We start from the raw sequence: 15857 nt of genomic DNA on the forward strand, positions 1-15857 counted from the left end.
TCCCTGAGGAATCGCCACACTGACTTCCACAATGGTTGAACTAGTTTACAGTCCCACCAACAGTGTAAAAGTGTTCCTATTTCTCCACATCCTCTCCAGCACCTGTTGTTTCCTGACTTTTTAATGATCACCATTCTAACTGGTGTGAGATGGTATCTCATTGTGGTTTTGATTTGCATTTCTCTGATGGCCAGTGATGATGAGCATTTTTTCATGTGTCTTTTGGCTGCATAAATGTATTCTTTTGAGAAGTGTCTGTTCATATCCTTTGCCCACTTTTTGATGGGGTTGTTTGGTTTTTTCTTGTAAATTTGTTTGAGTTCATTGTAGATTCTGGATATTAGCCCTTTGTCAGATGAGTAGATTGCAAAAATTTTCTCCCATTCTGTAGGTTGCCTGTTCACTCTGATGGTAGTTTCTTTTGCTGTGCAGAAGCTCTTTAGTTTAATTAGATCCCATTTGTCAATTTTGGCTTTTGTTGCCATTGCTTTTGGTGTTTTAGACATGAAGTCCTTGCCCATGCCTATGTCCTGAATGGTATTGCCTAGGTTTTCTTCTAGGGTTTTCATGGTTTTAGGTCTAACGTTTAAGTCTTTAATCCATCTTGAATTAATTTTTGTATAAGGTGTAAGGAAGGGATCCAGTTTCAGCTTTCTACGTATGGCTAGCCAGTTTTCCCAGCACCATTTATTAAATAGGGAATCCTTTCCCCATTTCTTCTTTTTGTCAGGTTTGTCAAAGATCAGATGGTTGTAGATATGTGGCATTATTTCTGAGGGCTCTGTTCTGTTCCATTGGTCTATATCTCTGTTTTGGTACCAGTACCACGCTGTTTTGGTTACTGTAGCTTTGTAGTATAGTTTGAAGTCAGGTAGCATGATGCCTCCAGCTTTGTTCTTTTGGCTTAGGATTGACTTGGCAATGTGGGCTCTTTTTTGGTTCCATATGAACTTTAAAGTAGTTTTTTCCAATTCTGTGAAGAAAGTCATTGGTAGCTTGATGGGGATGGCATTGAATCTGTAAATGACCTTGGGCAGTATGGCCATTTTCACGATACTGATTCTTCCTACCCATGAGCATGGAATGTTCTTCCGTTTGTTTGTATCCTCTTTTATTTCATTGAGCAGTGGTTTGTAGTTCTCCTTGAAGAGGTCCTTCACGTCCCTTGTAAGTTGGATTCCTAGGTATTTTATTCTCTTTGAAGCAATTGTGAATGGGAGTTCACTCATGATTTGGCTCTCTGTTTGTCTGTTATTGGTGTATAAGAATGCTTGTGATTTTTGCACACAGATTTTGTATCCTGAGACTTTGCTGAAGTTGCTTATCAGCTTAAGGCGATTTTGGGCTGAGACAACGGGGTTTTCTAGATATACAATCATGTCATCTGCAAACAGGGACAATTTGACTTCCTCTTCTCCTAATTGAATACCTTTTATTTCCTTCTCCTGCCTTATTGCCCTGGCCAGAACTTCCAACACTATGTTGAATAGGAGTGGTGAGAGAGGGCATCCCTGTCTTGTGCCAGTTCTCAAAGGGAATGCTTCCAGTTTTTGCCCATTCAGTATGATATTGGCTATGGGTTTGTCATAGATAGCTCGTATTATTTTGAGATATGTCCCATCAATACCCAATTTATTGAGAGTTTTTAGCATGAAGGGCTGTTGAATTTTGTCAAAGGTCTTTTCGGCATCTATTGAGTTAATCATGTGGTTTTTGTCATTGGTTCTGTTTATATGCTGGATTACATTTATTGATTTGAGTATGTTGAACCAGCCTTGCATCCCAGAGATGAAGCCCACTTGATCATGGTAGATAAGCTTTTTGATGTGCTGCTGGATTTGGTTTGCCAGTATTTTACTGAGGATTTTTGTATCCATGTTCATCAGGGATATTGGTCTAAAATTCTCTTTTTTTGTTGTGTCTCTGCCAGACTTTGGTATCAGGATGATGCTGGCCTCATAAAATGAGTTAGGGAGGATTCCCTCTTTTTCTATTGGTTGGAATAGTTTCAGAAGGAATGGTACCAGCTCCTCCTTGTACCTCTGGTAGAATTCGGCTGTGAATCCATCTGGTCCTGGACTTTTTTGGTTGGTAAGCTATTAATTATTGCCTCAATTTCAGAGCCTGTTATTGGTCTATTCAGAGATTCAGCTTCTTCCTGGTTTAGTCTTGGGAGGCTGTATGTGTTGAGGAATTTATCCATTTCTTCTAGATTTTCTAGTTTATTTGCATAGAGGTGTTTATAGCTTTCTCTGATGGTAGTCTGTATTTCTGTGGGGTCGGTGGTGATATCCCTTTTATCATTTTTTATTGCATCTATTTGATTCTTCTCTCTTTTCTTCTTTATTAGTCTTGCTAGCGGTCTATCAATTTTGTTGATCTTTTCAAAAAACCAGCTCCTGGATTAATTGATATTTTGAAGGGTTTTTTGTGTCTCTATTTCCTTCAGTTCTGCTCTGATCTTAGTTATTTCTTGTCTTCTGCTAGCTTTTGAATGTGTTTGCTCTTGCTTCTCTAGTTCTTTTAACTGTGATTTTAGGGTGTCAATTTTAGATCTTTCCTCCTTTCTCTTGTGGGCATTTAGTGCTATAAATTTCCCTCTACACACTCCTTTGAATGCATCCCAGAAATTCGGGTATGTTGTGTCTTTGTTCTCGTTGGTTTCAAAGAACATCTTTATTTCTGCCTTCATTTCGTTATGTACCCAGTAGTCATTCAGGAGCAGGTTGTTCAGTTTCCATGTAGTTGAGTGGTTTTGAGTGAGCTTCTTAATCCTGAGTTCTAGTTTGATTGCACTATGGTCTGAAAGATAGTTTGTTATAATTTCTGTTCTTTTACATTTGCTGAGGAATGCTTTACTTCCAACTATGGTCAATTTTGGAATAGATGTGGTGTAGTGCTGAAAAGAATGTATATTCTGTTGATTTGGGGTGGAGAGTTCTGTAGATGTCTATTAGGTCCGCTTGGTGCAGAGCTGAGTTCAGTTCCTGGATATCCTTGTTAACTTTCTGTCTTGTTGATCTGTCTAATGTTGACAGTGGGGTGTTAAAGTCTCCCATTATTACTGTGTGAGGGTCTAAGTCTCTTTGTAGGTCTCTAAGGACTTGCTTTATGTATCTGGGTGCTCCAGTATTGGGTGCATATATATTTAGGGTAGTTAGCTCTTCTTGTTGAATTGATCCCTTTACCATTATGTAATGGCCTTCTTTGTCTCTTTTGATCTTTATTGGTTTAAAGTCTGTTTTATCAGAGACTAGGATTGCAACCCCTCCCTTTTTTTGTTTTCCATTTGCTTGGTAGATCTTCTTCCATCCCTTTATTGTGAGCCTATGTTTGTCTCTGCACATGAGATGGGTCTCCTGAATACAGCACACTGATGGGTCTTGACTCTTTATCCAATTTGCCAGTCTGTGTCTTTTAATTGGAGCATTTAGCCCATTTACATTTAAGGTTAATATTGTTATGTGTGAATTTGATCCTGTCATTATGATGTTAGCTGGTTATTTTGCTCGTTAGCTGAGGCAGTTTCTTCCTAGCCTCAATGGTTTACAATTTGGCATGTTTTTGCAGTGGCTGGTACTGGTTGTTCCTTTCCATGTTTAGCGCTTCCTTCAGGAGCTCTTGTAAGGCAGGCCTGATGGTGACAAAATCTCTCAGCATTTGCTTGTTTGTAAAGGATTTTATTCCTCTTTCACTTATGAAGCTTAGTTTGGCTGGATATGAAATTCTGGGTTGAAAATTCTTTTCTTTAACAATGTTGAATATTGGCCCCCACTCTCTTCTGGCTTCTAGAGTTTCTGCCGAGAGATCAGCTGTTAGTCTGATGGGCTTCCCTTTGTGGGTAACCTGACCTTTCTCTCTGGCTGCCCTTAACATTTTTTCCTTCATTTCAACTTTGGTGAATCTGACAATTATGTGTCTTAGAGTTGCTCTTCTCGAGGAGTATCTTTGTGGCGTTCTCTGTATTTCCTGAATCTGAATGTTGGCCTGCCTTGCTAGATTGGGGAAGTTCTCCTGGATAATATCCTGCAGAGTGTTTTCCAACTTGGTTCCATCCTCCCCGTCACTTTCAGGTACACCAATCAGACGTAGATTTGGTCTTTCCACATAGTCCCATATTTCTTGGAGGCTTTGTTTGTTTCTTTTTATTCTCTTTTCTCTAAACATCTCTTCTCACTTCATTTCATTCATTTGATCTTGCATCACTGATACCCTTTCTTCCAGTTGATTGAATTGGCTACTGAGGCTTTGCATTCGTCACGTAGTTCTCATGCCGTTGTTTTCAGCTCCATTGGGTCCTTTAAGGACTTCTCTGCATTGGTTATTCTTGTTAGCCATTCATCTAATTTTTTTTTCAAGGTTTTTAACTTCTTTGCCATGGGTTCGAACTTCCTCCTTTAGCTCGGAGTAGTTTGATCGTCTGAAGCCTTCTTCTCTCGTCAAAGTCATTCTCTGTCCAGCTTTGTTCCATTGCTGGTGAGGAGCTGCGTTCCTTTGGAGGAGGAGAGGCGCTCTGACTTTTAGAGTTTCCAGTTTTTCTGCTCTGTTTTTTCCCCATCTTTGTGGTTTTATCTACCTTTGGTCTTTGATGATGGTGACGTACAGATGGAGTTTTGGTGTGGATGTCCTTTCTGTTTGTTAGTTTTCCTTCTAACAGTCAGGACCCTCAGCTGCAGGTGTGTTGGAGTTTGCTGAAGGTCCACTCCAGACCTTGTTTGCCTGGGTATCAGCAGCAGAGGCTGCAGAACAGCGGATATTGGTGAACAGCAATTGTTACTGCCTGATCGTTCCTCTGGAAGTTTTGTCTCAGAAGATTACCCTGCCGTGTGAGGTGTCAGTCTTCCCCTACTGGGGGGTGCCTCCCAGTTAGGCTACTAGTGGGTCAGGGACCCACTTGAGGAGGCAGTCTGTCCATTCTCAGATCTCCAGCTGTGTGCTGGGAGAACCACTACTGTCTTCCAAGCTGTCAGACAGGGACATTTAAGTCTGCAGAGTATTCTGCTGCCTTTTGTTTAGCTATGCCCTGCCCCGAGAGATGGAGTCTACAGAGGCAGGCAGGCCTCCTTGAGCGGCGGTGGGCTCCAACCAGTTCGAGCTTCCCGGCTGCTTTGTTTACCTACTCAAGCCTCGGCAATGGCGGGCACCCCTCCCCCAGCCTCGCTGCTGCCTTGCAGTTTCATCTCAGACTGCTGTGCTAGCAATGAGCGAGGCTCTGTGGGTGTAGGACCCTCCGAGCCATGCATGGGATATAATCTCCTGGTGTGCTGCTTTGCTTGCTAAGACCATTGGAAAAGTGCAGTGTTAGGGTAGGAGTGACCCGATTTTCCAGGTGCCCATCTGTCACCCCTTTCTTTGACTAGGAAAGGGAATTCCCTGACCCCTTGCGCTTTCCGGGTGAGGCGACGCCTCACCCTGCTTCGGCTCACACTTGGTGCACTGCACCCACTGTCCTGCACCCACTGTCCAACAATCCCCAGTGAGATGAACCCAGTACCTCAGTTGGAAATGCAGAAATCACCCGTCTTCTGTGTCGCTCATGCTGGGAGCTGTAGATTGGAGCTGTTCCTATTCGGCCATCTTGGCTCCACCCGAAAAGTTTTAGTTTTATAGTCTACTTTGAACTCTGATTTATCTGTAATTTATTTTAGTGTAAAGAATAAAGTTGGAGTCTAGTTTTATTTTTTCCCCAATTGGTTATACAGTTATCATAATGCCCTTTAATGTTTAATTCATTTCTACCTACTGATTTAAGGTGTCATTTTTAATTTTTACCATATAATAAATTTGCATGTGCATTTGATTGTATTTCTGAAATATAATCTTTTACATTGATCTATTTGTGGGTTGCACTAAAATGTTTTAGTGGTTGTAGCTTTATAACGTATTTTAATATCTGATAGCATTAGTCTCACTTTATTACTATTATTTTTCATAAATTTCTAGATATTTTAATGTGATTAGTATAATCTGTTGGATTCCAAAAAAAAAATGCATGGTGGTATTTTTTTTTTGTTTTTTTTGAGACAGGGTCTTGCTCTTTTGCCTAGACTGGAGTAAGTGGCAGGATCACAGCTGACTACAGCCTTGACACTGCCCCACCAGCCCCTCTCCCTCCACCCCACTCTAGTGATACTCCCACCTTAGCCTCCCAAGTAGCTGGGACTACAGGTGTGCACCACCACATCCAGCTAATTTTTTTTTTTTTTTTTTTTTTTTTTTGTAGAGATGAGGTTTTGCCATGTTGCCCAGGCTGGTCTCAAATTCCCGGACTCAAGCAATCCATCTGCCTCGGCCTCCCAAAGTGCTAGGATTATAGGCATGACCCACCATGCCTGGCCACACGGTGGTATTTTGACTAGATCCACATTAAATTCACAGGCTAGTTTAAGGAACAGGACAATTCTTATAATTCTGCCTTCCTGTTGAAAAACAGCTTATATCTGAAGTTATATGAGTTATCTTTTATGTACCTTTGTGAATTTTAAAGTTTTTTTTCATGTTGGTATGAACATTTCTTATAAAATTTATATCTTTTTTTGTTGCTACTGTAAAGATAATATTTTCCATTATATTAAACTGGTTATCATTTGTATATAGGAAGGCTACTGATTTTTGTATATTGATTTTATAAATATGATATTTTTACTTTTGAAAATATTTGCAGCAATAAAACATTACCTCTGTAAATCCAGAATTTCATTTGCAATATCTGTTCCAATACTACCAGCACCAAGTACTGTTCCAGTAGACATTCCAGGTACACTCATACAAGACTGTCTAGAGGATTCTAAGTAACAGCAAAAGGAGAAATTCAGTTGAGGACTTTATCTTTCTTTCAATTCAAATAACTTCACAGTTCTCTCCTTAAAAGAAACAGACTAGCTGCATCCAAAAAAGCTGTAAAACACTCATCCTTGCATTACATATGTAATTCATGATGCTCTTTGAATCAAATGTGTAGAAAGTCACTGAGGGCACAATTGTGACTTGTAACCCTTGACTCCAGTCTCTTCCCACTTTAATCTCCACAGCAATACTACTTCAATGTTTCCTAAGATTTTTATTTTTACAAATAATACATTAACATATTCCTGCGGTGAAAAACTCACACAGATAAGCAAAAACTCCCCCAATACTTTTCGTTAATTTGTCCAAGAGTGTCACAATTGACAAGGAACAATGTTAGCTGCTGGGGCTGAATAATGGATAAAACATCATTCCTGCTCTTAAAGAACTCAGTCTACTGGAAAGCAAGCTGAATGAACAACTAATTGCAGTACAATGCAAGATTATAACAGAAATATGAGCAAAGCACTGTGGAAATTTTGAGGGGGACATGGTGATACCTCTGGGAGTTTAAATGGGATATCTGTTTCCCGTTGAATTTAGTCTCTTCTAAACCAAAGTTGGGATTCCTATAACCCAACCTGTAGAACTCCTTTTAATTTCACCTTCAAATTTTCCCCTCGCCAGGACAGAAAAAGACAGTAATAGTCTTAATAATATGTCTTAGTAATAAGTCTTCCGTCATCTAAAACTAAGCTTACCTTCTGATGATTGAGAGCTACAAGGAAAAAATGATGCTTCTCCAGGCTCACTATGTCCCCTAGAATTAAAAACACCATAGGTGATCTACTTTCTAAGGTGAAGGAAACTGTTATAGCAACTACACTAAGATCTGTATATTTAATTTGTCAATTTGTGGCCCACTTATGTTTTATATACACATATTGTTAGTATCACCACCAGAAATCAAGGTCTTAATGTGCTAAGTATCATGGTATTTGCCAAATGCCCCATTCCTCTATAAAGTATGTGTTCTCACAATAACAAACTCTCAGTTCCTGTACTAATAATAAGTAGGCAAAGACTACTGGGATGGGTGACAGGAAATACTGAAAGTATTAAACTTTTTTTTTTTTTGATTATTTTTCTCTCAGTATTGTAGACAAGGAAACAACTGGTTCAAGGAAACCTTACAGCAATTTCAAAGAGAAACTTACAGAAAAAAAGTAAGACTTACAACGGGGCCATCCTAGCCTACTATAAAATCAGGAAAACTTGACTCTTCCTTCAGGCTGACACAGCTACAGACCAGAGCTTGCTAAAGCAACACCTGGGCTGGATTTCTGTTCTCCCCTGTGCTGGGCATGCCTACACAGACATGGCGGCACCCCAGGCTTATAAGATGTGCAGGTAAAAATGACAGGGAGGACAAAACAATTTCTTACAATAATGCACAGTAGAAATCCATGTCTGCATTGTTTACTGAATGGCCATGGAGGGTAGGAAGAAAATGCTTGAATAAATGCCTTTACCCTCACATATTATATCAAGTAAGAAGGAATGTATTACAGAAATGAAAACTTTTAGCTTAATTCTGAGAACTAATGTCAATGAACAGTAAATGAATTACTGAAAAGATAAATCTCAAGTTACAATAAAAGGCCAGAGGATCACACAGTTTTAATGGTTTAGCAAGATGAGAGGAGAAAAGCAAAGAGACTCATTTGAAATCAATATAAAGGTCTTAACATAAAAAATTACTTACAAAACTAAAGTGTTGACAGATACAATATATTCCAGTTCTTTTGTCCAAGGATTTGTGAAACTAAACCATTGGCTTTTTAAAGTTACAAAAGAGCCATCTTTTGCTCTGAATTTGTAGGAATCTGTAAGTACTTTCTCCTTACTCTGTAGAACTTAACGAGAAAAGATAATTATCAGCATAATAGTCAATGACTATAAAAATCAATGTTGTGAAGATTAATTCAAACTTCAAATTTCACAGGAATGGGAAATTAAGAGTTAAAACTGTCATTTTAAATTCCCCAAAATGTATTCTGCTCAGTGCATACCTACCTGCTTTGTGCTTGTCAGTCAAATTATTGTGGTCATCTTGATGAAAATATTCATAACAAGAAGTTCCCAAAAGTTCCTGAGGCAGATATCCTAAAATCGCTGTTGCCCTGTTTTTAAAATTGAAAATAAACTTCAGAAGTGGTGAGTGTACTCCCTCCCAGAAGACTGTAGGCCCACATATGGTCAGGATCATAAAGAAGTGCACAGGGTAGGGGATGAGTGACCCATGCATATCACTGGGCTCCCCTCGGCTGCCCTAGACCCAGACTAGAGCTGCAACACAGAACAGGCACCCAGGCATGAAGCCTCCACCCGATCCAGGCTGTGCTCTTACTAGCTTTTGCCAGTAAAATCGTGGCCACAGACCACGCCCAGTTTCTGCACCACTGGCTAAGAGACACTCTTCCAAGTTTACATGTTGGCTTAAACAAATTTACTGACATGTCCATATTCTTATTTCATTTAATCTTTATTTTCTGTTCTGAAACAGAAAAAAGAAAAAAAAAACTAGCAGTGCTACTAAGACATGCCTTTAATAGCTTCAAATATCCCATTGAATTCTAATCATTATAACATGTAAATGTTTACCTTTGATCTACATAGACAAATTTTCCATTCACTGCAAACCGGGTTATAAATTCAGTTGGTTTCACATTAATCTCTCCACTGTTCTGTGGAACGATATATGGCTGTAATCTTCCAATGGCCACAAGGCAGGTAAAATTACTGTTGTCTTTCTTACTGTTCCTTTCTTCTTCCATTCCAACAATATTTGGAGGCCAGCTTCTCAAGTAACCAGTGCAATGGATAGTATAGAATTTTCTGTGCTCTAATTCAAAGATTTTTAAAAAGGACATTTGGATCATTATAAATAAGTCATTAAATTTCTTATATTGACATCTATAATAGTTATAATTGTGCTATAAAACGCTCTTTAAATATGCTAAAATATGAAAGGGGAATGGTATTCCATTGAAAAGATATCACCAATTTTGTTTATTTCATGACTTTATTATTAATAGTTTATTTTTCTCAGGAACTAAATTGTATGTACTACATGAAAAAACGAACAGGTTGCTCTATTTTAGGATTAACTAGGTCTATGACTTAACATATTTCCATGTCAATTTTTAAAATTATAGTAATTTACATCTGTTAGAAAAAATTAATCCTCATGCCCCCTTGCAATATTGTTTTCACCTTATTAAGTTTTTTGGTATATCATAACTTATATTCGAAAGTTTAAAAAGACATTTAAATAATTATGCATACATTCTTAAATTTCTTATGTTAGTGCTTATAATGGTTAACAGATACATAAGGTTATAATAGATTATAGAAACATTTTAAAGAACACTTGGAGAAATTTATAATGAAAAGTATAAAAATAAAATAAATTTCACTTTTTAGGAAAATCCCAAGCAATTAACTCATAGGAAGAAGCTTGTCAAGCATGTCCACCAAAATAATAAAAAATTGGAAATAATCTATATCCTCAAATATCATGCTTAAGCTAATAATAAATCCAATACGGGCATAAACAATGAGTAGGATACAGATTATGGCATGCCACAAAAGTGATTTAAAGGTTAAAAAGTAGGGGGAAAGCCTGATAAAAATTATTTGAAACAGCTGTTTTTATGGTAAGATTTAGAAAAGATTAGAACAATCAATGTTTTAAATTGGCACTATTTGGTAAAAGTTCCACTACAATAAATCCTTTAAATTTTTGTTTAAATAGAACATGATATGAACTGTCATACAAGATAGTAGTTAACAATAATAGCAAAGATTTAGAGAATACTTTATGTGTCACAGTCTGTTTTAAGTGCTTTAAACGTATAACTCATTTAATCTTAACAGTTCTATGCGATGTTCTAGTATCTCCATTGTCCTAGGAAACTGAGTTAATGGCAAGGTCACACCAGGTACAGGATGGAGCTGGGGTTAAAACTCAGGCTGGCTCCAGAGCCCACTTTCTAAATCACTAATGCCACACCATTTGCTGATAGTGAGTGCTCTGTCACCAAAGATGTTCAAATAGGAGTTGCCTGGGTGACAGAAGGGGAGGGGCACAAAGGTGTTCCAGCCAGAGGGAATGACCAGTGAGAACTGAGAGAGAGCGGTCAGATGCGGCTGAAGCATATGCTGCAGTGGGAAAGGCTGGAAAAAAAAGCAGGGAACAGAGGGCAGGTTGTAAGCCATGCATAAAACCTTGTATCCAACATTTCACAAACACCACTCCCTTCCCAGGCCACAGATGCCCTAAATTACAAAACTCCTTATCTCTTCCAACACAAAGCCAGTCTTTATCACTTATTCCCTACCCTGTTTACTGGTGCCACGATCAACCCAGGCAGTTCAAAGAGAAATCTGGGGGTCATTCTAGGCTCTACCTCCCCCTTAACAACCCAGATGCCTCAAAGGAATTAAAATTGAGTAAGTACAAATAAAAGTTTTCATTTAACAAAGCTAGATGGCAGTTAAAAATAAAAAGGCTTATACATCAGGTTCAGCATTTCTGCAAACTTATGAATGACACTGACTAAAAATATTCCACTCTACTGAAAATATAGACTTAAGAAAGTCTGTATTTTTAATTTATATATGTAATCTCATCACACAGAACCTAGCCTGTTGCATTTACTTCTCTCTTACAACAGGTTACTATCTATATTTCCAAATCGAACTGTCCCTCACTTCTCACTGTGAACATTTATTCAGTTGGCAAATTTCTAGTTGGGATTGTGTAATTCTATCAACTGCAATTCATTTGATCAGCTATCTAAGTTTTTTTTTAAAATCCCATTTAATCCATTTCCTATTTAGAAAAGAAAAAAATACACCTCACTACCAGTGCAGTATTCTCAGGGCAAATGGGAAGTGGGTTAAAAATTCTTATCCCAATAATTCTTTAGCTTTTTATCTAAATATTGGAGTCATGGGGCCTGATCCTTGCCAAACTATTTACTTACATCGGCTCCACAGGCTAGATTCAAGTGTCATCTACTCCATGATTTCCCAAAAGTGTGTGGGGGTGAGGAGAGGGAGAAAAAGCCTGTATTACCCTAAACACTGCCTTAATTTACAGGACATCCTTTCAAAATCCTTTATGAAATTTTTCCTCAACATGTTGCAGGCTAGGTCTCTCAACTTGGTGTCTTGCTGTCTTCACTTGAATTCCTGAGGAAGCAGATCCAAAACAAGGATTCAAATATAAGAAGTTTATTTGAGGGGTGGTCCCAGGAAACACTGGCAGGGAACTGGGAAGTGAGACACGGAAGAGAAGGAAGCTAATAAAGTACCTGAAACCTGCAAGTTCCTGGAGCCACAGGCAGAACTGGCTCCAGAGACCAGAGGAAGAGATCAGGCGGAGAGTCCCGGCTTTGGACACTGGAGGCCAGTGGCATGCCCTGTCCGCAGTAGTGGGTGCTGGGGGGATATGCCATGGGGCACTGACAGATAGCATCTGCCACACATGCACAAGAAACAAGTGGATTCTGGGTGTACTGTTGCACTTCTTCCTCATGCACAATTATCTTATGAAGATAAATTTAAGAAACACTTAAGACATTTGGTAGCAGTCATCCATCCTTCATCAGCCTGCCATTTCACAACTTCAGATACCTGAGTAATTGTCTCTCTACCTTAGAAGCTTTTTCAAAGTCTGAATCCGTGACCCATGAAGGTTTGATTCAGGATATAAATAATTTTTTAAAACGTCAATGTTATTTTTAAAAAATCTTTTATTATGTAAAATCTCAAACGTAATGCAAAATCAGACATAAACTTGGGTAACTCATCTTGAGAAATCCTGAGAAATGGCCTTTCCATAAATCTTAAATTCAACTTCCAATTAAAATAAAAAGGGCTGCTCTCTAGTCTTCCTCTAAGTTTAAATGTAACTGACATGTCATCGTAAAAGGGAAGAAAAACACTTTTACTAACCACAGGCTTTCATCATTAATAATGAGCAGTCTTAAAACACAGTGAATTGGCTGGGCGTGGTGGCTCACGCCTATAATCCCAGCACTTTGGGAGGCCAAGGTTGGCAGATCACGAGGTCAGGAGATCAAGACCATCCTGGCTAAAACGGTGAAACCCCATCTCCACTAAAAATACAAAAAATTAGCCAGGTTTGGTGGCACGTGCCTGTGGTCCCAGCTACTTGGGAGGCTGAAGCAGGAGAATGGCTTGAACCCAGGAGGCAGAGGTTGCAGTGAGCCGAGATCATGCCACTGCACTCCAGCCTGGACCACAGAGCAAGACTCCATCTCAATAAATAAATAAATAAATAAAACCACAGTGAATTCTACTGGTTAATTACTATTTGAAAGAATAATTTCAAAGTGACCATATGAAAAATGTAATTTCACTTGACAGACACTCTCCCTGGTTAAAGCAGAAGACAAAATGACCCTCAAGCAGGTCATCCAGGTGGCAATCAGGGTTTATATTCTGCAGTAACCTTATCCTGGCCCAGCTGTCTACAGGCAGTTCTCAAACCAGGTCCTGCAAGGAAGGGCCACACTGAATGCTGACACACTCCCTTACCATTGCTTAGGCCTGTGCATTTGGTACAGAACTCTAGTGTGTTAAGTGAATACGTGGTTCCAGGGCTTGAGCAGATTCAAAACTCCTTTTTGAAAAGATATTTGCCTCTGAGTGCAAGCATCTGTGTGGCCCAGCTTGGCGTGGGAGTGAACATCCTGGTGTGGGCAGGAACACATTCCTACAGCAGGCGCCCACTCCCTCGCTGTGTGTCTGCTGCGAAAATCATCCAGAATCTCTTTCACGAAAACCTTCCGGCATCTAGGAAGCAACTCTAGTAGGTGGCATGGCATACAGATTTTAAAGCCAGATTGCTGATTCTGTCACTCTATATGTGACTTTAGAAAATTACACAACCTTCTAAAAGTGCAGTTTCCTCATCTGTGCTCTGCACAGAACTGTTAGGGAGATTAAACTGGATAATTATGCAACATGCTTGGCATATAGTAGAATCTTAATAATTATTCACTCACTCCTTTCTCTGTTTTCTCTCCTCTTCTTTCTGAGCTGCAAATAGCTACCATTTATTGAGTGCTTCCTAGGAGCCAAGCACTGCATGAGCCACGGGTGATCCTAACCACACTCTCAGGAGATACTGTCATTACCCACTGTATTAGTCTGCTCAGGTTGTCATAACAAAATTCCAGACTGGATGGTTTCAAAAACAGAAATGTCGTATAGGGGTCTACCCTTATAACCTTATTTACCCTTAATTACATCTTTAAAGGCTCTAACTACGAATACAGTCACACTGGGGCCTAGGGCTTCAACATACAAACTTTGGGGGAAAACAGTTCACCCTGTACCACCCATTTTCCATATATTAAGAGAAACTTGCCTAAGGTCGCACAATTGTTAAGCAGCAGACCTGACACTAAAACCCTACTGAATTCAGAGCCCAGGCCCTTTCTACTCTGTCCTACAGCATGGCTGTTGGGAGGCAGAGTCTAGTGGGAGAACCTGGAACATCAGAGCGGCTCAAAAATGTATTTGTTCCTTTAGTTCCTCACAGAATTCAACTATGAATTAACTCTAATTGACCATTTGCCAGATATTCTTGAAATATCTATATTTTCCCAATAAGATTATCATGTATTTCAAAGGAAAGAAATCATTCCTACCTCTTCTATAAATGTGTAAAACTTGCAATAAAAAAATCATTTTAGGAACCCCATGGAAGGACTAAAATTTGATTAGCACATTCTCAAGAATGCTGCTTGGTTGGTTTTTTTTCTTAAACCTATGACTGTACACATGCATTTTTGTTTGAAAATTGAATATTTAAAAGACCACTTCAAAATACCACAGCAGGGCTATGCAGTTCCACGGAGGACATCCCACTTTCCTTCTTGTATCTTTGCAAAGGGTTAAAAGACCGAAGATTATTAGACGTCCAAGATTATCATCAGTGACTGACTTGAGCTCCCATATCTAGGAAAAATCCTCCAAAAATGTATATATTCAGTCATGTGTTGTCTAGAATTTCACAAAACAATGAGAGGAAGAATTAAAGGCGACAGAAAGGAGGAGGAGCCCAGACAAGGTGGAGTCCTGCTATTGCTTTGTGACTTCTAGTTCCATATTTGAAGCCAAATTTTAAAATGCCAATTTAATTAACAGACATTTATTTTCAGCAAGGCCCAGATTCCTTTGGTTCTCAGGGCAGAGCCTTTTCAGATTTCTTTCTCATGAGAACTACGGTATAGAAAATGATGCAAGTTATTTGCAGTCTGAGGTTAGGCTGCCATAGCAAAATAGCAGACTTGGTAGCTTCAACAACAGGAACTTATTTTCTCACAGTTCTGGAGGCTGGAAGCCTAGAGATGGAGGTGTCAGCAGGGCTGGGTTCTGGTGAGGGCTGTCTTTCTGGCTTGCAGATATACACCAACTTGTGTGCTCACATAGCCTTCCCTTGCTCACTGCATTCATGCAGAGACAAAAAGCTCTCTGGTGCCTCTCCTTACAAGAACACTAATCCCATGATAAGGGCCTCATCCTCATGACCTCATCCAAACCTAATTATCTCCCAAAGGCCCAATCTCCAAATACCATCATGTTGGGAATTAAGGCTTCAACATACGAATTCTGGGGGGACAATTCAGTCCACAGCATTTGCTAAAAACTTATTGAGATAAAATCTAAAAAAATATGTTGAAATTGCTTCCTTAGGTAAAAGAGAAAGATTATAATGTATATTCATTCATTTAATTCATAATCGTTCCTGTGGATTTGAGAGTGGTTATGTGGGCAGTCACCCAGGAACAAAGGACAAGAGGATTGTCACTTATGCCTTCAGGAAATGTTTATTGAATGTCTACTATGGGCCAGAAACAACAGACAGAAATGCAGCTCTCATTCTCGTGCAGGAGGCAAGTATTAAAAAGTTAAGTAATTTCAATACAGTGTGGAAGGGCAGCAAATCTGAGAGAAGCTCAGGATTACTC

The 15857-nt window shown here is 39.2% G+C and overlaps 1 protein-coding gene across 10 annotated transcripts in view; it reads right to left on the minus strand.

The window, feature by feature from the left end:
- The window catches only part of BMAL2 (basic helix-loop-helix ARNT like 2), an 89051-nt gene that overhangs the window by 11635 nt on the left and 61559 nt on the right, over nucleotides 1–15857 (minus strand). For all 10 annotated transcript variants that reach the window (XM_055358004.2, XM_019038732.4, XM_019038730.4 and 7 more), the window contains 5 exons: nucleotides 9451–9691; nucleotides 8863–8969; nucleotides 8552–8702; nucleotides 7548–7606; nucleotides 6679–6787 (listed from right to left, as the gene is read on the minus strand). In XM_055358004.2, the coding sequence (XP_055213979.1) occupies nucleotides 6679–6787; nucleotides 7548–7606; nucleotides 8552–8702; nucleotides 8863–8969; nucleotides 9451–9691 (667 nt within the window). The remainder of the gene's footprint in view (nucleotides 1–6678; nucleotides 6788–7547; nucleotides 7607–8551; nucleotides 8703–8862; nucleotides 8970–9450; nucleotides 9692–15857) is intronic.

This window comes from Gorilla gorilla, chromosome 10 (assembly GCF_029281585.2).
Source record: "Gorilla gorilla gorilla isolate KB3781 chromosome 10, NHGRI_mGorGor1-v2.1_pri, whole genome shotgun sequence".
Classification (NCBI taxonomy): Eukaryota; Metazoa; Chordata; class Mammalia; order Primates; family Hominidae; genus Gorilla; species Gorilla gorilla.